The 25,714-nt window shown below is 32.4% G+C and overlaps 2 protein-coding genes across 3 annotated transcripts in view; one reads left to right on the plus strand and one right to left on the minus strand.

Annotated features, from left to right (window-relative positions):
* LOC108754161 (1-phosphatidylinositol 3-phosphate 5-kinase) overlaps positions 1-7,725 on the minus strand; it is a 10,763-nt gene extending 3,038 nt beyond the window's left edge. Inside the window, exons 1-10 of one of the 2 annotated variants that reach the window (XM_018496277.1) lie at positions 7,472-7,725; positions 6,154-6,359; positions 5,872-6,043; positions 5,205-5,442; positions 4,790-4,996; positions 4,488-4,702; positions 4,076-4,418; positions 3,642-4,002; positions 3,260-3,530; positions 416-3,104 (exon numbers count right to left, since the gene is read on the minus strand). In XM_018496277.1, the coding sequence (XP_018351779.1) occupies positions 416-3,104; positions 3,260-3,530; positions 3,642-4,002; positions 4,076-4,418; positions 4,488-4,702; positions 4,790-4,996; positions 5,205-5,442; positions 5,872-6,043; positions 6,154-6,359; positions 7,472-7,586 (4,817 nt within the window). In that variant the 5' untranslated portion in view covers positions 7,587-7,725. Of the gene's footprint in view, positions 1-415; positions 3,105-3,259; positions 3,531-3,641; positions 4,003-4,075; positions 4,419-4,487; positions 4,703-4,789; positions 4,997-5,204; positions 5,443-5,871; positions 6,062-6,153; positions 6,360-7,471 lie in introns of both variants that reach the window. The other variant, XM_018496276.1, reaches the window with a different exon arrangement.
* A 1,724-nt stretch (positions 7,726-9,449) lies between these two features.
* LOC108754162 lies at positions 9,450-17,333 on the plus strand. Its single transcript, XM_018496278.1, has 7 exons — positions 9,450-9,565; positions 12,225-12,495; positions 13,176-13,390; positions 14,250-14,635; positions 15,184-15,455; positions 15,886-16,493; positions 16,892-17,333. The coding sequence occupies exons 1-7, from the start codon at positions 9,531-9,533 to the stop codon at positions 17,331-17,333; spliced, it is 2,229 nt and encodes a 742-aa protein (XP_018351780.1). The 5' UTR covers positions 9,450-9,530.
* Positions 17,334-25,714: the final 8,381 nt, after the last annotated feature.

The raw sequence follows: 25,714 nt of genomic DNA on the forward strand, positions 1-25,714 counted from the left end.
TATATATATATATCTAAAACTGTTAAAATTAAATTTTCTTAACGACAATACTCTCACAATTGATTTAATCAAGTAAAAATTAAGCAAAGAGTAAATATTTTATAATTAAAAAAATGTCATCTTTTATTTTATGAAACATTCACTTAATGAACACTTAACTTTTGAAAATATTTTCTAAGAATTTTCTGATTTCCCAAATATTTTCATTCAAATTTCTGTGCAAAATAATAGCATTTTTAGATATCATTTTTAGAGTTGAAAGGAATTTTTATCTGAGAATTTCTTTTTTCTTCTACACTGACAATCTTATTTTACCATTTTTGTTGTAGTTTAAAATTTTGATTCGAAATTGGATTGGAATTTGTCATTACTGTACTATAAATATTACAAGATTCGAGATTATGAATCAACATACCCAAGAGGCAACAGGTAATGTTCTAAGGATCCCAAAGGATTCGAAATTGTATGGTTCACAGAAACAGACGGCAGCAATTGCGATAGAATTGTCTTTTTCTTCTTCTTTTTATCGTGCATGTCATCGGAAGACAGCGGTAGAACGTCGGAATGTGATCTCTGATGCATTTTCGGTGAGCCCTGAACAGTGACGACGTCTTCGGGATTATTAGCGGATTCTACTGGCTCATTGTCAGAATTCTCGATCACTTCGGATACTTGGAAGTCACTTTGTGCCGCTGCGATCGCGTCGACAGCATTGTAATCGGCCGACATAGGGCTCAAATCTTCGACCTGCGACTCCGATGCGGTATCTTCAGTTATGTATCCGTCGGTTTCGACTATACTGTTACTGCCAACTGTCATAGATCGTTCGGTGAATCGACGTGGCCGTTCGTCCTTCTTTTTGGCTGATATCTCCGACAATTTGCTATTCCACGTGGACACAGCTTCCGCAATGAGCCGTTTAAGTATTACAATGCCATCCTCGATCCTGAACATCAGCCCTTGCACCTGTTTCTCGGAAGTTTTACCTTCTAGCTTCTTATTCTCTAGTGTTGGTGATGTTAGCTTCAATTGGATCTCTTCAATCTTGTTCTTAAAGTATTGCTGATCCTTAGCTAGTTGTTGTTTGGCGAGGTTCAAGCCTTCCAGGTCCGTTTGCAGACTCGTCAGCTTTTCTCGTATCGCTGAGAAAACTTCATCACCTTTCAACGTCACGATCTTCATCTCTTCAATCACATTGGCGTGCTGCTTCGGATCGTAGGTGATGTTAATCAACGGCGGTGGCAGCGAGATCTCCCACTGTGAGATCTTGGTAAATTTGAAAACGGCCAGCATATTCCTGCGTGTGAAGTACTGATAGTGATCGTGATGCAAGGAATGCTGACACGCGTCCATACCGCGTTTCGTGTAGACACCACCGTAGAAGCGTAGCTCAAGATATTTGGCAAACGACAAGCACCAAGTATCGCCCGACATTGGTACCACCGGTGACACGCTTTTACACTTCATGCACTTGCTCCACATCAAGATCTGATCGGTGTCTTCCTGCACAAACGGTTCGCAACTCATCTCACTGAGGGTGATGTGCACGCAGCCGCCGTCATGCGCGAAGCGCCTAACATGCTGAGCAATTTGTGCGCGGCAATTCTGTGCCGGACATTTATATTCTGTCGTCAGGCAATAACGCTCCAGGAAGCGGCCGAGCGCGATGTCGTTCTGGCCGTACATAGTCATGTTTACGACCCAGGGATTCACGCAGAACGCCGGGGTGTCATTGCCGGTATGCGAGAAACTGCAAAACAGCACGGACAAGCGTTGATGGCTGTTGGGATCCAAACAATCCGGCCAGGAAGGCACCTGCTGCTCGTTGCTCTCGAATGACGCTGGCGATTGCTGCATCCTATCCAGTACGTTATGCGTCGGATAAAGTCTGTTACCGCACGCACGGAAATTTGCCAGAAGACTCTGCACCTCGCGATTATCAACGTCCGTGGTAAGACGAGTCTGGACGAACGGATGCTGCGATTTCAACTTGATATTTACACACTCGCGATTGTCAATCTGCTCGCTCACAGTCACGCTGTTCGTCCTGATCTCCTTGACTTTGTCTAAAAATTGTTCCGAATAATAGATCTCTCGCGGAAAAAAGCTCCTCAGTACGCAATTCCTTCCGAGTTCGGTCTCCAAATAGGGTATTGAAAATTTTAAATACGGTGATACGCTCAAAACGGTGTCCTGGAGCGCTTTCTTGAATTTGTTGAACAGTGGAAAATCGGCGACGCTTAAACGTTGACCGCTCGGACTCGTACGATTAAACACATCTTCATCATCCTCGTTTAAATATTGATGCAATGGATCGCTCCGATCGCTTATGGACTCCCCGTAGATACGTTTCTCTTCCGAGGATATCTTATCTTTCAATTTCGCCTTGTCGACGAGATCGTCAGTTTTTTGCTCAGTAGACGTCTCCTTGCTCGCGAACAATTCCGCGGAGTTATTACATACTTCCGTGATATCGGAATCCAAACCCGTATCTATCAACAAATTTTTGGATTTATCGTCATTATGTGGAACCGTAACGTTCTCACAAAACACTGGTACGGTATTCTGTGAATCGTGCAGAGATGGTTTTAATTTTTTTTTAAACAATTTTAAGGTGTCATAAGGATCGGAATCTTCCGATAACATCGATGAAACTTCTCTTAAAGAATTTGTACTTAAAATATTTTCGGAATCATTTTCATTCTTAGGCGTATTTGAATTATTTGTCTGGATATTTTGTATTTTTTGATCACTGTTAGGAACATTTTCGTGATTTTGATTTATCTTCGACAGTTTCTTTATTTCGGTCGCGTGTGTCTGTTCATCGATAACGCAGCTTTCGAGTTTCTCGGTCGTCTCGTCACTCGAGGAATCCTTCTGAGAGGTTTCATCCAGAAACGAATTATCCTTAGGTGACGGTGGTTTGGCGAATTCATCCATGAGAAATGACTTTTCAAGACGCCACGAGTAAGCTGCAAAGATCATCATCGATGTAACGTTTTTCACCTTCTTTAATTCGAGCTGTGATCCGCCTCGCAATACAATTGTAGCACCCAAATGCGGATTTGCACAGCCTTCGAAATACATCAGTGTCTTGATACCTCCTGAGAAAGAGATAGAAGGAGAGAATATTAAAATTATAAAATGTTATAAAATATGTATTTTAGGTATCGCTCCTTTGCTCTAAAAGTGAAACAGCTCAAACTTTCAGTTTGTGTTACGTTTCAAGTAAGGGAGCGATATTATAATTTATACTTACTTCGCTCATCTGGAAAATTTCTTAAATAAAATTTCTTGCACGTGCCAAGCATATATCTTGCGCTTATGTGTGCGTCTATAGTGTTTACAATACTAGCACCCGTGCATCGCGCGACTCTCTTTAGTACACTAAGCTTTACATTTAGCACTAATGTTACGCCGCATTCCCTTAATCTATCCTGAGCTAATCTGGCTACGGATCGATGTACTAATACTACATCCGGACCCAGAGCGGTGATTCTCGCCACTGTGTGCCCGAGATACTCGTTTTCCTAGGAATTTGTTCAAGAAATTAAAATATTATAAAGTTATTTTTAACAATAATACAAGTATCATACACACAAGACTGATCGAGTGAAGATAATAAAAGATTGCAATAGTACCTGCATCATTACAGGCTCCAAGCTTATCAGTTTGCCTTCTACACGTTGATACATTAGTCCACATTGTAACAATAAGATTTTCGGATGAGCGATCATAGCGTCCATACCCCGATGAGCAATATTCTTACTACAAATTATGCCAGACACGATCTCGCAGTCATCTCTGCTATCACCGAGGCATTTCTTGAACTGTACATATTGTCGAATATCTAGATTATCTGCGTCATGATTCAGATCCGGCCTAACATGATCGATTATCTGGTGCGCGATAGACAAAATCGTATTCGACCACGTTTGCGATAAACCTTCCTTGCTAAGAAGTTGCTTAATAAGAGAATCTTCATGCGCTTTGTACGCAGACCTATGAGCAAATATGTCGTTTATTTTTCTACTTTACTACTATTGTCACTACTAAATATCGAAAAAAAACTTACGTTAAACATTCATACGCGCTTAATTCACCAAAGGCTGTCCTCAGATTAGTCGCTCTGTGCCAACCGTTTTTCTCCTTAAACTCATGTACTTGAAGCGTATCACTTAAAAGATCGTCACATATTTTGAGATTGCAGTCGTGCGATTTAAGATTAATTTCCTTCTGTTCGATTATTCCATCGCTACTGTCGACGGAAATCGCGGTTAAATCTTCCGAAGTTGGTCTCTTTAATGTGACAGTGGATGCTTCTAGATTTAAATCCAGATAAAAGCTCGAACTGGACGACGGCAAACGACCGAAGGTTTGCGAGTGCGAACTCATCGGCCTAGTCTCACTCTCAGAATCTGTAAGTAATCAAGTATCATTGAGCAATTGTTCGTTTCGTTGTTGATTATGTTAATTTGTCGTATTACCCGTAGCCGAATCGTGTTGAGGAATAGTTTTTACCCAAGCCGGCTCTTGTGCATCGCAAGTCGTTCGCTTTTCCGTTAACAAGTCTATATTTTGCAAGGAAGATAACGATACCGGTCTAAATACAGTCGCCGAATCGCTGAATACGTAATCAGCGACAACTGATTCGATAAAACCCGCTTCTAATAATGCTTGGCCTATCGCAGTTGCCTGCACACTAAAAAAAGCGCAAGTCACAATCTTAATTTGAATTAGCGCGATTAGAACAATTAATAATCTAGTACTATTCAGATCAGGTATGTACCGAGTTGCCGCTTTATTCTGAGCTATCATCCAATTCACCAATTCATTCGCTAGAAAACAATTGTGATAACTTTTCAATCGAATTCTATGTGTTTGCAACTGAATGGCTTGACTGGAGCGAAATAATTCCTCCCAGATCATCCTTAAAGAAGCCGAATTTTGTAATACAAGAGAACGTTCCTGTGAAGTTAAATAGCTACCGCTCGATCTACAATAAAAAATAAACTCAAGTGTATAAGAAATAAGTATTGTATATAACTACATAGATAAGATACACGTACACTTTTAAAATATAAGTGTGGATTTATCAAATATAGGTGCGGTTTATATCAGTACAGTGAGAATTATATAAACATTGCATGGTGTTTTAATTTAAATTCACACCTATATTTTTTCGTGCAGATTAATTAACATACCGTTCAGTTGCATAATTCTCTTCCATGTATCCGACACTTGGCTTTCGACATATCGATGTTTCGTCGCCCATTGTTTCATTAGCATGTTTTCGTGCTAATAGCGGTGAATCATTTCCATACTTTACTTGAAGATCCTCCTGCAGAGCTTTCAAATCCGCCGATAAATCACTCCTCATATCCGATGATTGCAAGTACGAAAGAACTACTTTACAGCAATATGTACAAACTCTAAGATCTCCTGAAAAATATAAAAAGATACAAATAACATAGAAAATACGCACGCATATGTATTTATAAAAATATACAAGATAACTGCATCCAATATAGCCTAATATTTGTTGGTTGTAGTTATATATAAAGTTTCTTTTTTATTTTTACATTAGACTATAATTTCCTTCTCGCTTTCACCAAATTTCAAATATGTATCTATATTTTACACAAAGTATAGAATTACAGAAAGTATATATTAGTTTAGCTACAAAAAGCAAACCTATAGGTATTCAATTTTCATTGCACTTATATAAATAATAAAAATGTCTTATATTTTCAATTAACATTAAAAAATATTTCTGATTTTGAATATAACCATCAATTTTCAATGTTGAACTCAAAATAAAAATCACAAGGCATTAGTAGCTATTGAGTAACGTTAACTTATTTGTAATACCAGTGCATCCCATAATTTTTCCTGGTATTTGATCGGAGCAACACTTGGAACAGAAGATTTGTCCGCACACGCGACAGTGGTGTCTTCGTCGAAACGTCGTAAATCTTTCGCCACACTCGTAACACTGTTTACTCACACTATCTGGCATCCAGTAGCTTCTTAACTGAGAATCCTTATATGAACGTAAATTCTGTATTACAAATAATTATTATAATAAAAACTCTCATATAAAGAAATAAAGTAAAATGCATTCATTCATTATAAAAAATCTTTGAAACTTACATTACTTTTTAATGCTACAATATTACTGATGCGTTTCAGAACGTTTGGTAGGCTACGACCTTCGTTAGTATCCAATGGGAAATTTATTATACTAGTACTATCATCATCTGGGGTTTGTTCAGTGCTCTCAGACTGCTTCCAGGATTCTGAATCGGAAGAGCTACGCTCGTCGTTGTTAGAAGACACCGTGGAATCGTTAGCATTATCTAAAAGTAAATCACGGTAATTAGAAATTATTCACTCATTGCATATAAAACATTATTTTTTTCTTAAATAAAGAACTGCAATATCTTTTTTATTATAACAACATACATTTAATATTTAATGAATATAATAATAACATAATAACATATTGATAATTACAGGATGACACTGAAATAAGTCTCACTTTAGTATATTTTGCCTTCTTTTTAAGAAATAAAAATCAAAATATAAATCTAGGCTACATTCAGCAGTTTTGCAACTGTTGTTAAATTCTTTTAATTAAAATAGTTGTTGCTTTCAGTTCCTTGGATGTATAATAATTAATCATATTAAAAAATCTTTCAACGGTTGTGCAAAGTTGTTTTTTCTGCTGAATGCAGCCATATGTTCGGAGCTCTTTTTTTCCGAGATGTAAACATATTTGCGTCAAAATTTTTGATGAATAGCTGTAACACAAACAATTACGAGCACTATCACTTTTCTTCTGTTAAAAATAAAGAATATGATAAAATATACCATTTTGACATTGAAGACAAAATATATCATATTAAATCAATTTGAAAACAAATAATGAACAAACTATATTTAATCACTTCAACTTTCCAAACAACACGCATTATTCAGCAGACCTCTTTATAATGTTTTTAAATGTCTTTTAGATATTATATCGAAAAGACGTCTTCATGATGTTTTTATAACATCTTTTAAACATACATATTGTCTCGTCTGAGTTATTATCGATGTGTGGCAGTTCAGAGAACTCATCAATAAATAACAGACCTAATGTCATCAGATTTGTTATTCTATATATTGAATGAGATGTTCAGTTGACATATAGACAAACTAAAGAAGATACCATCGAAGCTTTGTATCTCTATCTAAGAGACCTTTCCTCCTAGACAATATTCTGCTAAAAGTACATTTTTCATCATAAACAAAAAGTGTTTATATTTTAGAAAGAAAGAGTTTCAGGACTTATGTTTGTATGACCTCTTTTCATCCTTAGAAAGAGTAGTATGCATTATTATTATATAATCACCTATTTCAGTATCACCTTGTTTATAAAAAATAATAATTGTAATAAATAATAAAGATCTATACTCAGAATACTAACTCTTGGTGAAGCTGAAGAACTTGGAGAAGAGTGAAGCTACTACGGGTTGACTCTCTTCGGGGCTCAACGGAGCGAATTCCGTGAGTTTCGACGGTGAATTCATGTTCTTGTTCATTCTCGCCGATACTACTTTCTCACAGACATTTTGAAACCAAGCGTTGCTACGATACTCTTCCGAACATTTTCACTCTCACTGATTCTGTAGGATCTGCCGATCCTGTCAAATAGAGTAACAGATACACGGTAGTTGAGCGATTGAGGATTTTTGACAACCGATCAGATGATCGCGATTGTGGCGACAGCTGGCGCCGACAATTCTTGGAATTTTCTTGGGAAGGGAATTTGTCCACTAGCGCCTCCGTGTTCACGAAACATTGCATCCTGAACTACATCGCGTTTATGAATGTTCCCAAAGGGTAAACAATTACGTGCGATCTGATATAACTTCGGGTTCCGGAAATGTTGTAAAGACATTGAAGATATACGACGTGCGACTTCAGCAAGTTTAAAGAAATTATATGTCTAATTAGTAAAATATTTTCCAAATGATTTGATTGAATTTTTTCAAATGTTGCATAATACAATTAATTTTTTCAAACTGATGGTATGTATCATTAATAAAGTTAAAAGATAAAGTTTGTCTCTATTGTGATGGAAAAGAATTTCAGAAATTAAGTTTTAGTACTATATTTCTTCTTCTGTAATTTTTTAAATTTTATATTTTAAAAGCATTGAAATTGTATACGATTTTGATTAGTAAAGAAAATAAAGTAACATTAATTTGTGAAATTATTTTGATTTATTAAAATCTTTTGATTCATTAAAATTACATAATTTTACTTACAATTACAAATAATATAGAGAAATTGATATAATGAACTAATTTATATAAATTAATATAATAGATTAATTTACATAAATATATTTTTTATTAAAATATGGATATAAATTTCATTCTTTACGTCTAATTACACATTAAACTTAATAAATTGTTTTTACTTATCAAGTATTTAATCAATCGTTCAAAGTTTTATTAAAAGACAGAATTAAAACTATCTAATTTGTATATAAAATTTAATCATCAACATATTGTCCAACTTATTATTATATATACTTATTCAATATTTCATTTATTATTTATTATTATATACACTTATAACACGTATTAATCTATAATATATTATTTATAATATAAAGATTTCTCTGCAGATATTGAATACAAATAATTCAAATAAGATAATAAAGCGGATTTGACATTTGATAAATTATTTGTGCTCTTTAAGCAATCCTGCAACTTAATTTATAGGCTCAACATATAATTTATATTTTAATAAATACTTTATTATTAACAATATGATTGGAAACAAGACCGTATGTTAAAAACATTACTAAAGATACGAAGCGCTGTTCCAGTCTGAATGTTAAGATGTTGAACTACTATATATTATATATTCATTTAAAATTAATTAATTTCAGAAATAATAATTGCGTGCCGATATGGTTGTCAAACTTTCAACGCAATCAAACTTTATTATTATCCTAATTATTTACAATAAATATCCTTGAGATTGAAAATTTTAATAAAATATTCTATTTAAAATTCTTTTAGCACATTGTACGCCGTAGTATGACGAATTATGTTGAAACAGCTCTCTTTTATAATCTTAATCTCAAAATTCTAACTTAACAGGACGTTTCCAAGACTGAAATTGTATTTTATTGTTTTCGATCTTTTATTAAAAGTGCGTTATTTAACTAACAAGTTAAAGTCTCCATCTAAGCTGACGTCTCAAAACTACCTATTCACCACCCTGCCGCGGGGCGGATCAACCCTCACAACTGCGCAGGTGTATCACACCGGCTCTCACCTTCTTATCAACATCTCCGAAAAGCCAGTCACGCCAGAAGGAAGGCTTGGCTCGGCTTACATCTTCCTTCGCACCTTTTCCTCTTCTTCATTTATCGCGAATACCAACCCGAAGACGATACATCCCCCGATCTTTTTGACTGTCACCACCTCGCATCCTTCGAAGGGGCAATTGCTGGGTAGGACGATGCGATGGGCGAGGGCAAAAGCGACCGTCCCGGCAAAAGGTAACATTTCGCGCTGCTTCTTGCCACGATCGAAGTATACTTACACGTTACGCCGTTTAATTAACTCTTTAACTGGGATTCGTAGAATAATTATTTGCCCGCTCGCATTGCCGTGCTGTTTTCTGTAAAGATTTCAATCTTAAATTTGCCAGATAAAGACACTAGTCCAAACCAAATATATTACATACAAAATAATAATATTAAACCACCCTTTTCCATTCTCTAAAACTTTTATGAAAGAGAGAAGTTCAAAATTTTTGAAGATTGAAAATTGAGCCACTCTTGTTCAAGATTGGCTCAATTTTTATTTTATAAAGTGAGATTCTATTCTAAAGAAATTTAGAAAATGTTATTTACTTTTTTCTAAACTTTCGTTATTTATTTATGTGAAAAACAATTTGCGATTAAAATAAATTTTTAAGAATATTGTTTTCGCTCATTTTTCTTTTCGTCATTTTCTGTGTTAAAATTATAATGATAGCTATATTTAACATTTTTTATAATATTATTATTTTATTTGTTTATTATTATCGTTCTTCTTAATAAATTTTTGTTTATAAAGATATATGAAACATTTATAAATACATTACTGCTGTAGTTATAATAATATACAGATATTATAGGATTTAAATGATAAAATAAAGTATATTTTATAAATAATAGAAATATGTGCTGTGCTTATATAACGCATTTACTTTATGTGTATTTAAAATTCAGGACTTTATACGTCCTCTATAAAATATCCATAATTAGACAGCTATTAATTATAACAATCTATCAATATTGAAGATTATAATCATTAATATTATTGATTTGGTCTCTCGCCTTTGCGCGATACTTTCGAGAGTCTTTTTCAATTTGATAAGTGGCAAGCACTTCGCAAGTATGCTTTCAACTAAATGATCATCGCCGTTTAATCCCATTTATCCCGATCGTTAGATCACGCCTAGACAATTTAACAGCTTAAACGAGATATACTATATATCGTTTACTGCATTAATTTTACAAAGTAATGCGGTAAAAAGATGTTCCATCAAATAAACGTGGCGCTGCGGAATTTTAGGACTAGGGGATAAATAAAACACAGATAAGGGTTGAAATAAATAAAATATTCAATTCGTCTTGCTAGCGCATCTAATTATAGTACTAATTTGAAAAGCAATGGCGATGAGAGACGAGATAGGTGAGACTTTTGATGGCCACGGCCTGGATTCCTCCCATGAAGAAAGCTCGCGTGCAAGCCACCTACGGTGGCTCTGTAAAATGCGTTCAGATTGAATCACGCATCGCGACAGTAGAATAACTGACCGGCCGGCGAACCCGTGGTTGTATATTGAATCGCGTGTCGGTCGGTGCGTGCAAGGACCACGTGGTACGGACATTAATTTAGCTGCCCATACAGATTTGTCGTGCGGAGAAAGTCGGTGTGGGGATAGGGTAGGGTCCGTTAAAATCGGGGCCATTGGGTCGAGCAAAACGAAACCTCGGTATTACGAATCGACCAGAGAGTAAATTGACGAACGTGCGCGCTGTAAGAACGAGAAAGAAAAAAAAAAAAGGATATGGTATACACAATTCGTGTCTAGTAAAACGATATCAAAACAAGCTGTCAGGTTCGAACAGATTGTCAATTCGCTTTATCAAATTTCCGACGAGGAAGGATTTAAAGCAGAAGAGAAAAATATCTCTACATGCTATTTACGTGCCGTATAGTTGTCTTACTTTAGCCTGCACGTATGCAAAATATTTGGCAACAGTGAGATCATAAACGGTAACATCATAAACATGCTATTTTACAGATAATTTTTTTAGAGTCAGCTGCTCGTCCCATACTAATTATGTTTGTAAAATCAACATTAATCGAAAGGTTGATGATAAAAGTATACATATATTTGATTAAACTCTTTGCCGGTTTAAATAAAGTATAGGAAGGAATTTAGTTTAGATAAAGTAGAGAAATAGTGTAACATTTAGACATATTATTTATGATTGATAAATAATTGATTTATTAATTATAAAGATCATATTAATTTCTCGATTATCTTTATTATATCTTAGAAAAAAAAAAAACAAGTTCATCTAGTTCTCAAAATTTCTTTGCCATGGCAATGATTATATAGTCAAAACTACGATATTTTGAAAATATCTTACACATATCATGTTTATCTTTGACATAAATTCGCGAAGACTGACGTGCGCACGAGCTATTAAGCCAGGATGAGATTTATTTTTCAAGCTCTCCGCGCATTTTGCAGATCGATTCGTCGCGTCTGGGAGAGCCGTTGTAACGGCATGTTCGGTACCATCGTACCACTCTCTTCCTGTTCCTCGTCCTCCCTGTGCCTCCTCGCCGCTCCTGCCAGTCCGCCCTCCTATATCCTTAATTCGCGACTTCGGTTCCTCGTCATCTTCAGTAAGCTCAGGCTGTCTAGCCACATCATGTCGCGAATTGTCCTGCTCGCCCGCAATACTTGTGAAGCCGACGGTCTAAATTAACGAAGTTTTATACTAAAAATTAAAAAAAAAGCTTGGCAAACAATTACTTTTTAAAACAAAATTATAAGAAATTATATGAAATATTATTTAATAAAAATAAAATCAATAGTAGTAGACTTTAAATTCTGTTAAACGGTGTCACTTTCTGATCGACTACGATTAGGCAAAGATCCTCCCCTCGCGGTGTCGGTAAGTCGTCCTCGGATTCCGAGGTAGCGCATGGTAAGGGCAAGGACAAAGGACGTAAGAGCAAGACTAAGGAAAGATGGCCATTCCTCGAGGAATTAACGGTCGACGAGCTGGCTCGCTATCGGAGAAAACGGGTGCAGGATCAACCGAAGGACAATCTGCAATCTTATCCGGAATCGGTAGTCCAGTGTTCAGCTTCTGAATATCGGCGCGCATTCGGTGCAAATGTTAAAGACCTATCTAAGGTATCCATATAAAATATATACATATTTCACTTTGAGAAATAAAAAATTCTTTTGATATATTTTAATTTGTTTAGTTGTTTAATGAAATAGAACGTAAATTTTTAAATTATATTATAAATAATTAAAAGACAAGATCTTGGTAAAACAATATACAGTAGAACTTAGTTCATCTGCACTCTATTTATGCGAACAAGTTCGTGTTTAGTTCCAAATCTACGAACTCATATACGTGAGTTCTTATTATCTGAAGTAAACGGCGCCGTAATTTGAATAATAGGAGCTCAACGTGTTCGACTTCAGTTTTCTGAAAGTTAGGTTCTATTATCAGAACTAATAAGTACTGGTAGAAGCTAGTGAGCTTTTATTATCGGAAATGTCTTGTGCTCTAATATATTCGGATAAACGGAGTTTTACTGTATACAATTATTAATTACATTACATTTATATCAAATAAGCACAAGAGAGTTACTTGCGTTACCGCTAATTAAATTATATTTTATATCAAATATTGGCTTTTGAATTTATATTAAACATTTTTTTGTTTTTAGTGAGCAATGAAAAAGGCAGATTTTTGTACACTGTGCTTGTGTGTGTGACAATTTATCTTTTTTAACATTCTCTACATTAAAATTGTATACTAATTTATACTTAAATAATTTATATAATAATTTATGCAATAGGAAAATTTCTGGCCTGAAGATTATTTGCACGTAGATGGAACTCTTGAAAATGCGCAACCTTCGAATTGCATGGATCTTAAAGAACACGAAGCCGAAGTCGAGGATTCACCTGGAAAAAATCAGAATGTTTCCTCTCAAGTGGTTCATGGAAACGAAGTGATGGAGACGAGAGTTCATCAATTCGACAGTTCAATGAGACGCCCTTCGTTCAGAAAGTAAAATTTAATTGTTGCTAGTATAAATTGCATTAGTATAATTATAAAATCGCATTATATAATTAACAAATATATATTTATACAGTTAAACAAATAATGAACATGATATATAACATAATAATATATTAATATAATATTAATATAAATAATGTATCAACAAAAAATATAATTTTTATTAAAACATAAATCTTAAAGCTAAAAAGATAATAAATAATTTAAAATACAAAAAGGCAATGCTAAAATACCATTACATTATAATGTGCATTGATCCAATTCTAATTTTCATTCGTTTAATTTCACGAAGATGTCTTTTGCATCGTGAATCCTGTAAGCTCATCGTATCGAACTGTTCCGAAACACGCGAGTTTACGCAAATCGAAGAAGTATAAAACTGACTGTCATGCAACTAAATTGGCAACGAAATCGACTCTTGACTTTCTTGTATTTTTTGTTGGATTTCTGTGACATTTAATAAAATGCGAGCGTATATTTCAAAGCATTTTATTTCGCAAATAATAAATAACTATATAGATACGTAATAAATTATTTCTTATGTTGACATATCAGTTGAAGCAAATAATTAAATTCTTTATAATTATGCAAAGTATATACAAAAATCTTATTTAAAATAAAATCTTTGAATGTAATGTTGTGTAGAGTAATTTAAAGTTCTAAAATTAATTTCTGATTTAGAAAAGAAGTAAGAATCAAAGATTTAAAGAGAAGTAAGAATCATATATTTTAATATAAATTATCAAAAAATCGAAGCCATATAAAAAATGGAATTATTTTGCATTGCTATAATCACTGCATTTTAATTTGTCATCTTATAAACTTATTGTTATTGCATTGTGAAAAGGGGTACCAGCTTGAAGTGCAGCGGTGATTTTTATACCGATACGGAAACATATTCAGCGTACGTACCTTATGAGGGTCAGCATCGTGCTGAGCTCATACGCCGACCTACATCCCTGAAAATGGAAGGTGATTTGGACACCATGACGGAGAAGTGCGAGAAATTTATCGAGTGGCTCAACGTTAGCCGACCGGAACTTATGCGTGTACCCACCCACTTGAAGATGGAGGGTGAGTTGGAAACAGCGACGGAAAATCAGGACAAATACGTCCCTTTTGTGGGGGCACGAAGGCCAGAATTGTTGAGGCGAAGCACGAATTTAAAACTCGAGGGGGATACTTACTTTATGCCGGAATATACCGACGTGTTTAGGGACTACAGCGTCAAAGGTAACATTAAATTAAAAGTAACATGATTGTATTAAATAACTTATAACAAATAATTTAGTTTAAAAAATATATATAAATAATTTAAATTAAAAATTTATTTTTATAGCTATAAATTAAAGAAAATTTTAAAGAATATTAATTACCATTTATATTTAGAATTAAAAATATTACCGTTTAAAGTATTTGAAATGTTTAAAATGTATTTAATAAAATATAACAGCTCTCTCTTTAAGCTTATCAGACTAGAGACTGAATTGAAATTTAACCAATCAGAAGAAACAAAACCAATATCAAGTTTAACTTTGTTTTAGTTTGTCATCAAATTTTGATCCAATCTCAATCTGTAATCTGATATAGGTGATTAAACTGGAAACTGAGATTAAAATTTAATCAATCAAAACAGAGTTCATTGAACTTGAGATTAGTTTTCTTTCTTTTGACTGGTTATAAATTCCAATCCAATCTCAATTTCAATCTCTAGTCTGATCACTTTAGGATTATTCCCTTTTCTTGTCGTCATCCCCTTTTCTTTGGAATACATATTACAGATAAATCGCAGCAACAGAAACCTCAAATGCATTTAAAAGCTGGCGGAGACTTTTATCAAAACACCGAGAGCACTGAAAATTTTGCTCATCCTTGCGTTAAACAGGCACAAGAAATGATTGAACGGATTAAAGACAATAATGAAGAAAACAAATGGATGAGAAGTCAAGAAGAAGAGCGGAGGAAAGATGAAGAGATGAAAATGTTGGTATCGAAATTGGAAGATCTAAATAATCGGCCGCTCGAAGTTCCTGAATATCGTGATGCATATAAGGTATTTGTTGAAAATTAATTTATTAAGCTCTATACATCTTGTATTATAAAATAAATATATCTCATATATATCTCCGCGGTGATAAAACAAAACATACAAGATAACATTTTTGAGATAAAAGAAATCGATTCTAAATACTAATTTTTGTGGAAAAATGACACATTGTTTCTGTAGAAACAGAAAAAAGTCACAATTTTAACTGAAATTTACATAATCTTTGAAAACTCATGACATAGTTTTAAAGGATACATTATAACTGAAAGTATAATATGGAAAGAAAGTGAAGTTATGCATGTTCGCTGTTTCAACATTGTTCCAATTTAGACAGAATTTCGAAACTACTCTTGAAAAGTTCTTAATTTTGTGATGTGTTTTCTATTAACATGACAATTATAGACTCATCTAAGATTTCATAGAATATAATTATTAGGATTTTCCACGTGAACGACCGAAGATCGCGAAACCGGATACTGAGATAGGTCGCGCCGATGGCTCAAAGATGACTTCGCCATCGCGCTCTAAATTTTCTATAAAAATCGATCAGGATCCAGAGTATCATTCCAAGTATCTCGATTATCCCCGAGATCGTCCTATCTACCGTAAACCACCGGCGATGCTGCGACCGACAGGAATGTCTTCTTCTGGTCGTAATAGCGCGTGTTACGGCAAACCGATTCCTTATGAAGGGCGTATGTATGAATATGAGCCCACTAGCGAAGTGAGATCCCAATATGTTCCCTACGGATACGTACCGAGAGTCGAGACGCTGAAGATGCCGGCTAATCTGAGGTTGGAGGGTAATCTTGATCTTCAACCGGAATACAGGAACGTTTATTGCGCAAAATACGATCGTCAAAGTTGCGATGATCTTAGAACTACTCGTGGTAGACGTGATCGTAGTCCAATTACAAGGAAGGAACACCACTGGTTGAGCAGTGCAGACAAAACCGTCGCGCAAGGACAGGATGCTTTTTGTGTGCTAGACACGCGGATCCATGAAGAGAACGTCACTGGGAAACCACCGCCTGCTAGTAGAAGGTACGTTTATATTTGTTGATATTAGAGAAAAAAAAAATGTTTGTAAACTATGAGATTAAAGTCAAGAATTTTTTTGAGATGGAAATTTGCACGAATAAAGAAATATTGTATTAACAGCATCACTGACAACCAGTTAAAGATAACCTTGTTTATTTAATAAAAATATTAATTAAAGAAATATACTTTTGTTTTAATAAAATATTATTTATTTTATTAATAATACTGTCTTTGAAAATTAACAAGATTATTTTTAATTAGACTGTTAGCTAATGTTGTTAATATAACATCCTTTTCCGAGTGGAGACATACAACAATTTAATATTCCAAGAAGTAGCGTTAAATTTGAAAACTTTTCACTTTGTTTTCTACAGCACAAAATTTTTACATTCAATTTCTAGAAGTTCCAAGTTGCCCCAAGCCGCAGCGGCGCCTAGATCGACGCAGTTGGACCTGGATCGCACTATCGTCACGAGAACCCGATCTCCCAGTCCAACGTATCGTTTACACGTTTGCGATGTTGATAACGAGCGGCGAGGATTCGGTCGACTTGGACAGTCTTCTGAAAGAATACGCAGCCCTTCGGCTGACCGAGTAATTCGTGACGACGTCGCCAGGCCGTATTCGCCCAGCTTTGGCAGAAACAGACAAGACCGTCGCGCGAATGATCAACCATTTGTAATCCTAGATAACGCTTCGAAGAACGTATCAGGTAGAAGTAGCGATCGCAGAAAACGTACCGATAGAAGTCTCGATGTCCCAATACCGGGGGTCTCTCGAGGGAGACCCAAAACACCGTCCAGATGGATGCCACCGTGGTACGACAATACGAATACGATTTAGTCTACACTGTTAAAAAATCAAATTTAAACCAATTCCTTAAGTTAAATAACATTTTGTTATTTTGAATTTCCAAGTGTGTTGAAATTATGTATTATTTTAATACAAAACAATTAATTTAATACAAACCACATCTAATTAACTCAATTCTGTGGTAGAATTGCTTAGTTTCAAAGTAAACAGCGTTTATATTAACATTATTAAAGTACACACTTAGGTTGCACTCGGCGAGCACACTATCAACGCTATTATGTCATTTTATCGTTTATTAGATATAAAATAAGAATAGAATGATGTAACGGCACTGATAGCGCATTCCTCGTGAACGCAGTGAATAAAATATTAAATTTGAGTCAAATTAATACATTTCTTGAGTTAAAATGTTGAACTCTATTGTTTTTAGTTAAATTAAATTAATGACATATTGAATACAAACAGTGACGATCTATAGGAATCATTAAAAGTAACTTAAATTAGGTAATTTAGTATATTCTTTAAATTGTAAACGAAACTGCCGTCTGAACTTTTTTGTTAAACGATGAATATTAAACTGACGGCAAATTTAACACTGCCTATAACTTTGCATATAAAATAACTGGAATTAATCAGCCAAATTTATTTTTAAATACATACTATAGAGCTGAAGCGACTGCTAATCTTTGCAGAGACTTTTGAAACGAAAAAAGCAGTTTTGAAAGACATGTGTTTTCCTATAATAACAATTATTTTATTTTTATTAAACAATATGCAATTTTTTACTAGATAAATAAAACTTGGAATCAGTCAGATTTTGAATTAAATATGACGTACGAGCTAAATATGGAATAAATTTGTAATTTATATTAAATATTAAAATTTGAAACATTGTTAGACTCTCTCTTATCTGATTTGATATGACGAGCTAATTAATTATTGCGTATAAACATTATATGATAAGATATTCTTGTATTACTGCCATTTGTTAATCTGTAATCAAATATATAAACGATACCCAATTTTTGGTGATCGTTTTTAAGCACCGTGTTATTTCGTTAATGTTAATCCTGCGGTGCCTAATATGGCATACCCAAGATTTCTTTTGCTTTGCTATGCTATAACTTTTGTATTAATGAAGGTATATATATTTGCTTGTTATTATTATAAATAATGTTTGGTGTTTCGATTGAAAAAAAAAAGTAAATTTATTTCTATAATATTTTTTACAATATTCAATGTGATAGATACATGAATTAAATGGCACCACTCCAAAGCATTGAAATCGTTTCATGTTTTTCTAAACATATATATTATAAAAATCATTAAATCATTTACGGATATTAAATGATACAAAATCGGACGATAGAAAAGGCAATTACCATATAATATTAAGTCGATAGTCATGCTAATTAAAAAAGTTGCAACTCACTGTAACTTTAATTAGATTAATGCGATTCAGTTATATCACTAAGAAAATCTTATGCTTGTACATAATTAATCATAAGCTGATATCGCGGGCTTTACTTTCACCAGCCTTTTAATTTCGAATTCTGTTTATTATTATCTGCCACCAATTTAGTTTCTTTAAGTTTCTTATGTAATTATTCATTTGGGGAAGGATTTTACCTTAGTATATCGATTTGATGCTCAATGCAACATCGCGCGAATAAAAATTGATTGATACAAATCAACCAATTGTGCATAATTGCACGCTCGAATATATTTTTTTTTAAGATTTGGCCTTTAATTTGGCGTCTTTCTTTTGACGCGAAGAAATCGCACGTTTCCTTTCCTTCTCCTCTAATGAATAACTGCAATATTCAAGGAAATACACATTTCATAATTCCGACTGAGGGTTCTTTTGCTGTGAGCAATTAACTTTGCTGTTTGTTGTGCAACGTAATAACAGCATGAAATCAAACCCTTTTTTTATCCTTTTATATTTGACAATAACTTAGTTTCTTGACTGCGTAAATTATAAGGCTATGCATATAATAACTTTTGGATTTATTGAATTATATACAATTCAATAAGAAATAACTCCTTTTTAGATACAAGAAAGTAATCTTTTCCTGTCGTTTTTTTTAATGTCTTATTGCGTCATGATTCAGAGAAATTTGAAGTTAGTTTCAGAGTAAGTTGATAGTTGTAAACAGAAGTTAATGGATCTAAATACTACTTGATAAAACGCGCGGAGGAGTTTCGTAAAAATCATGATGAAAAACATTCTCATAATTTCTCATAATATTTAAAACATTTTCATATTTTATATTTATAAAGAGTTTAAAAAAATACCCCTTGAGCTTTTTCAGATTTTATAAGCTCTCTTCAAAAATTAAAGAAAGAGAAATTTTATTAGAATAAGAATTACTGTAATTAGAATAAATTGCAGAATTTATATAGAAAGAATATATAAAATATATTTTAGCAAAAAAATTTTAGCAAAAAATAGAGAGAGAGAGAGAGACTTTCTCAGCACTTTCTGAAAAGTATTCCAATTCATATGATAAATTTAAGAAGTTTTAAAAAAAATTTTTAAATTATATAAAAATTGTGAAAAATATTCAAAGTTATATATAAAAAGATCTGCAAAATAGAATTCTATAATCGTAAGATGAATTTTCATGATATAGCCACGAAGGAGTGATACTTTGATAGAGATTTCATATATAATTCTCAAGGTAAAAATAAAAGAAATCATCTTTGCCATTAAAACACTTTTTTATTTGATAAAGTAATTAATTACCATTTACACATATGAATAATGCTGCTGCCTGTACTTGACGTGTGCTGAACTCGATAGAAGAGATAAAAGAGATGTCTTTTACATTCTTTTTCCAGACGACCCTATTATTGCAAAATATGCGCATCGCTGCGATAGAACACGATTTCCTCCCACTATTCTTGCGAGATTCAACATTAGCATGCTCGTAATTCGTAATTATACAAACGGAGAACACGTTCCCGTTGTGTGTGCGTGCTTGTTTCGCATTCGCACCCATATTACACTCTTTCGGAGGGCGCCGACCGAGCAATCGTCACAATTTCTGTCGAATATATTATTATATGTCGCGGAAGGCAGTCGCTATTCTCTATCTCAGCAACACAACGTCGTAAATATTTAGTTTTCACGCTTGGAAAAACAGAGTCTAACATCGTCATTGAATCACAGACGTAATTTAACTCCTACGTTTTATCGTCAGCGGTCCCGTGTGAATTTCAAATACACGTATATTTACAGTACATACAATCCCTTACACACATATTTACGTCTCTTGTTTTACCCCGCCTTTTATTACAATAGATGTTACTTGCGATACAGTAACTGGCATTAGATTAATTATTTTGATGTGTATAATTGATTTTATGATTAATTTTAAAATTATTTCAATATTTTAGAATTAAAGATTTTAATTAAATATGAATTAATCAATACATTTATTGTATGATTAATAAAGAAATATTCATTATTACTGATATTAATTCGGTCACTATTAAAATGAAAAAATAGCATAAATACAAAAGTAATTCATATATATTATTTTGACGTTTAAAATAATTTTATATTTTATGTAATAAATAAAAATGATATAATAAAAGTATAACAATTTTTTGTAATTGATTATAAATTAATTACACAAAGCTTTAAGACGTAATTAAAGATAATTGAAATTATTATATAAAATATATAATGTTATACTGCAAAAAGTATAAATATTTTATATATTTATAACAAGAAAGTTTTTAAATTATATAAAAATAAAAAATATTTAAAATAAAATATTGCAATAAATTCTCAATTATATTTTTCGCATTGATCGAAACTGTTAAGAAAATGTTTTTCTGTGCAAGGAAATTTTTACTGTTGTTTATCTACATATACAGACTACATTGAATCTTGAATCATAAAAGATATTCCATTGAGAAAATGCAATATTTTGCTGCAATTTATATTTTGATTCTATTCGATACAGATATTTGTGTTGACTTGGTAGAAGCTCAAAATATCATGATATTTTGAAATAGACGTTTTTTCAATGAAAAATTTAGTAAAAGATTACTCCCGTGGAATAACTAGAATGTTGTTGAGACAGTTAAATGTAGACGTAATAGTTCTTATCAACGATTTGATTGTGTCTAATCGAATCGATCCATTTGCGCTTCATTGTTATTATGCGTTTATCGAGTTCGGCTTCTGCTTTAAGTCAAATGAATATCCGAGTGCATGACTCTCGAAATGTGTTGAAATGTTGATGATGTGCTTTCGCGCATAAATGTGATTGCAATATTTGTGAAAATACATTAACGCATCGTCAGTCGTTAGATTTAAATTCATGAAAAAAATCAAGGTACATAAAAACAAAATTAACATTTTTTTTTTATTAAATTAGCGAGACATAGAAGAGATATGATATAATAAATAATTATTAATTTATATACAACATTTTTATTTGTTTTAATAAAATAAAATAAAGATACAAAACGCATACGTGCCATTCGCGTTTATTTATGTGAATGATCTTTTTTCTGTCGCAGATCTCATAAAACGAAGAATATTAGCTCTATAATTGATCCCTGAATTCTATATTTTTTTTTATATAACAATTTAGAATATTGATATTTTCTTGGAATTTTAGTATTAAGTTCCTAGACACACATTAAATGGCAATAAATAATAAAATAAATACTGATTAAGTTTCCAATAAAATTTCTTTAAAAGCTTAATGAAGATTTTTACAAAGGGATAATTTCAAATTTTAGACAAAATCTCTCATTTATATAAAATTTATCCAGGATACATTACGTTACAAAGCATATACAATTACAGGCACATCATTGGTCGTGTGTAGGCCGCATCCTGTTCGCATAAGGCATTTTTTTCATTCGTAATTTGATAAAAGGAAACTCGCGCGCAGTTTCACCGCGAAATCGAATGAAACGGATGATCAATCTCCTTTGTCCACTACGATCACCAGTGTAACAGGAAGTGCGGCAAGGATGCGAATAAAGTGTCGACAGTGCGCGCACACGAGTACCATATACATGCATCGAATGGATTACACTGTACGTGAATTAATTAATTCCGCTTTTAATCTGACGCTTGCCTCGTACTCGCAGGTCGCAAATGTCGAGCGTAGTTTTTTTAACGCTCTTTTTCTGCTCGCATACAAACGCCAAACACACACGTGCACGTAAGTTGCGCATTCAATTGGAATGCACTACCTGTTTCCGAGTTGTCTCAATAAAATGACGATTGAAGCAACACTCAGACTTTTGATGAGTTATCTGGCTAATTAATTTTTTTATTCTTATATTTTCCTATATAAAATGTTTTGCCAATTATCGTTAATATTATCAATTAACATTAAAATATAATATTGTTAAAAAATTTGTTATTACAATAAAATATAGCAATTTTTTTTTATCTCTTTATCCAAGCGAGAGTAATTCTCTTTAATTTGATCATGAGTTTTAGGTTGCCCGTATCTATTTTTTATAAAGCAATTTATATAGATAGAGTACTCGTATGTTTTTATTTCTATGGATCGTTGTAATTAAATTGAGTATCTCTTTATTTCTTTTTTTCTGCAAATTCGTTGGTTCTTTTCAGCTCATTTTCGTTTTTCTGAATTTCATTTATATAAATGCATCAAACCGGAAGAAATTCGTTTTGTGCTTCTAAAAAGATTTAGCGATTTCAAAAATTAAATTCATATATGTATATTATAGGAAATTTTTAAGAATTTTTTTAAAGATAATGTAATAAATGTTGTACAAATTATTGTACAAGAATTTGCATTCTAAAATTAATAAAAAAAATAGTTAAATATTATTAAAAATTTAAATATGTATTAATGTTTATGTCTTTCTTATAATATTAGTGACTTTGATGAAGTGTGGTGAGATGTCGGTTTAGTCAACTAGTTATTCCACTGCACTACAAGAATTGGGTCTCTTCCAGATACGCGGAAAGCATTCTCTTCTTTGATTATTTATCGTATATGTTTGTCTATTTTATAGATTATTAACATCTGATTATCTATATTTCTTTATATAAAACAGAAAAAAGATATTAAATTAATTTTTTTTAAATAATATTAATAACAAATTATCATATATTAATTATTTAGTTGTAAAAAGCGTATTGTATACGTCGTAAAAAAATTATCTCTCTTTTTTTTACCTTAAATAAAAATTTTAATATAAAAATATAGGAAATTGAAACAGAATTGAAGTTAATATTTTTTGTAGGAGAGAAACGATTTAGATTTGATCAATCATCTCATGATTCGCTATTAAAAGCGTAGAAACGTATATTGTTGTTGGCATAAGTGCCAAAGCATCAAGAGTTTCTTGTAGAAGGAGGTTCAGGACGATGGAAGTGTTAATGGCAGAAATGAGCAGGACGACGAGCGATAAAGTTGCGCTTCGATGACGCGGCTGTTTAATTACTTTAGGGTGGAATTTCACTATAGCATATCGAGTAGCGGTTTCAACGATATGTTCGATGGCATGGCGTAAGTGAACCATTGGATTATTATCGCTGGTATTCATTGAATTAACGGTTAATTAACGCTTACAAATTGTACGCTGAATTAAGATTCTCTCCTTATTGTTTTCTTTGTAAAAGTGTGCGTACATAATATATTCAAATTCTAATTCTTGTCAATTAATTTCATAATGTTCTTTTTAATAAGAGCTTTTCCAAATTTAATTTTCACGATAATAATAATAATAATATTTTATTACGTCTTGTCTAAATATTTATTTAAGATTTTATCACATTTATTTACGAAGCTACGTGCGCATGTAACTTTTCTATATTTTAGCGTTTAAACATCTGAATATTAAAGTATTTTAAATTATTATTTAATTTACAAACTGTACTGTTTTTGCAAATTAAAATACTTTTTTCGATGATATAATATATTTAAAAGTGAACAATATTTTTTAGAATATCTATCGTTGTCATGCTTAACGTCATTAGAAATTCTTTTATATTTATCTCTTTATTTATCTGCGAAGAAACAAATTTAATATTTCTTTAAATACCGTTAGAGTATTATCAATATTTTATACAACCGTTGTATTTGTGCATTATTTTATTACGTACGAGACACCTGCGCGTTCCCCGATATTTAATATATTTACATGTAATGGAAAATGTTGGGTAATAAACAGCAACAAGTATAGGATATTCCATTATCATATTCAAAATATAATTATGACTAGAACAAATCCTCGCATAATTCCGGTTAACTTCATTATCCAAAGTTTCGCGCTTGTGCAGATGTTACATTTTCATAATTGTAAAGCCACTAGCAACTATTTACACAATGCATATTATATTATATATAAATATTAATAAATTTTTTAAATTAAAATAAAATAAAATATTTGTTGCTTCAAGAATAAATCCAATACAGTAAAATATCTATATGTGGGTTTCCGCAGTTGGTGCTTAAAGTATGTATTCACAATTTTGGTAAGCACGTCAAAAGTAGTTGCGAATTTTATATTTTATTAATACATAACTTATTAAGAACTGTAGAGGTTCACAAATATTTTTAAAAGTATCTATATAGGTTTATAGAAATTGAAGGAGTGCTACTCAACGAATTAGATACTTTTTTGCAAAGATAATAAAAAGTATTCCACGTACAAATTTAAGTAATTTGCAGTGTATGCTTTGCCATATTCCATCCTTTTCAATAATTTGTGTATGTACGTTTGGATCTGTTCTTTTATATCGTGATTGCTTACTCTTTGAAATAAAAAAATTTTTATAACAAGTTATTGCCCGATCTGGCTATTTTCTTACAGATATTAAATGGCAAATGTAAAAATAATCAGAAAAAAGGGATGTATCTTATAATATTCCTTATCCTGTTTGGCTTCTTCCCACGTTATTTATATCTCGAATACTTGCTCAGGTAAAATTAACGAACTTAATTTGATATTCCATTTTCATTTCAAATGATACTTAAGTATTTATAAAATACAGGGAAAGCAATAAAACTTACGTATAATCTGGTACACTAAATATCTAAAAAAAAAAGAAGTAATAAATAAGTTTATAAAAAGGAGAGAAAAAGCTGTTAGACGTACGTTAAAATATGCATTTATAAGAAATAAACGTGCAAAAGCTAATTGTGGAGACAAAACTCGCTTTCTTTCCAAATAATACAGATTTAAATTACATAATAATTAATAATTAGTATAAATATAAATACAAGTAAATATAAATTATATTGTGTGTGCGTAAAATATAATCTGTAATATTTTTCTCTGGTATAAATATATATTTATTTTTTTAAGTTATGTTAATCACACGATGGCTTTTGTTTAAGTGAATAGATTAATTTTTTAAATTATTTTATCATATACTAATGTTTTTAAATTAATGT

This window comes from Trachymyrmex septentrionalis, unplaced genomic scaffold, assembly GCF_001594115.1.
Source record: "Trachymyrmex septentrionalis isolate Tsep2-gDNA-1 unplaced genomic scaffold, Tsep1.0 scaffold77, whole genome shotgun sequence".
NCBI lineage: Eukaryota > Metazoa > Arthropoda > Insecta > Hymenoptera > Formicidae > Trachymyrmex > Trachymyrmex septentrionalis.

Bases quoted from the DNA above. Each gene is read 5' to 3' on its own strand.
- LOC108754162 (XM_018496278.1), top strand. From the start codon at position 9,531: ATGGGCGAGGGCAAAAGCGACCGTCCCGGCAAAAG. The intron at 9,566-12,224 runs GTAACATTTCGC...GACTACGATTAG, and splicing joins AGCGACCGTCCCGGCAAAAG to GCAAAGATCCTCCCCTCGCG. The intron at 13,391-14,249 runs GTAAAATTTAAT...CATTGTGAAAAG, and splicing joins AGACGCCCTTCGTTCAGAAA to GGGTACCAGCTTGAAGTGCA.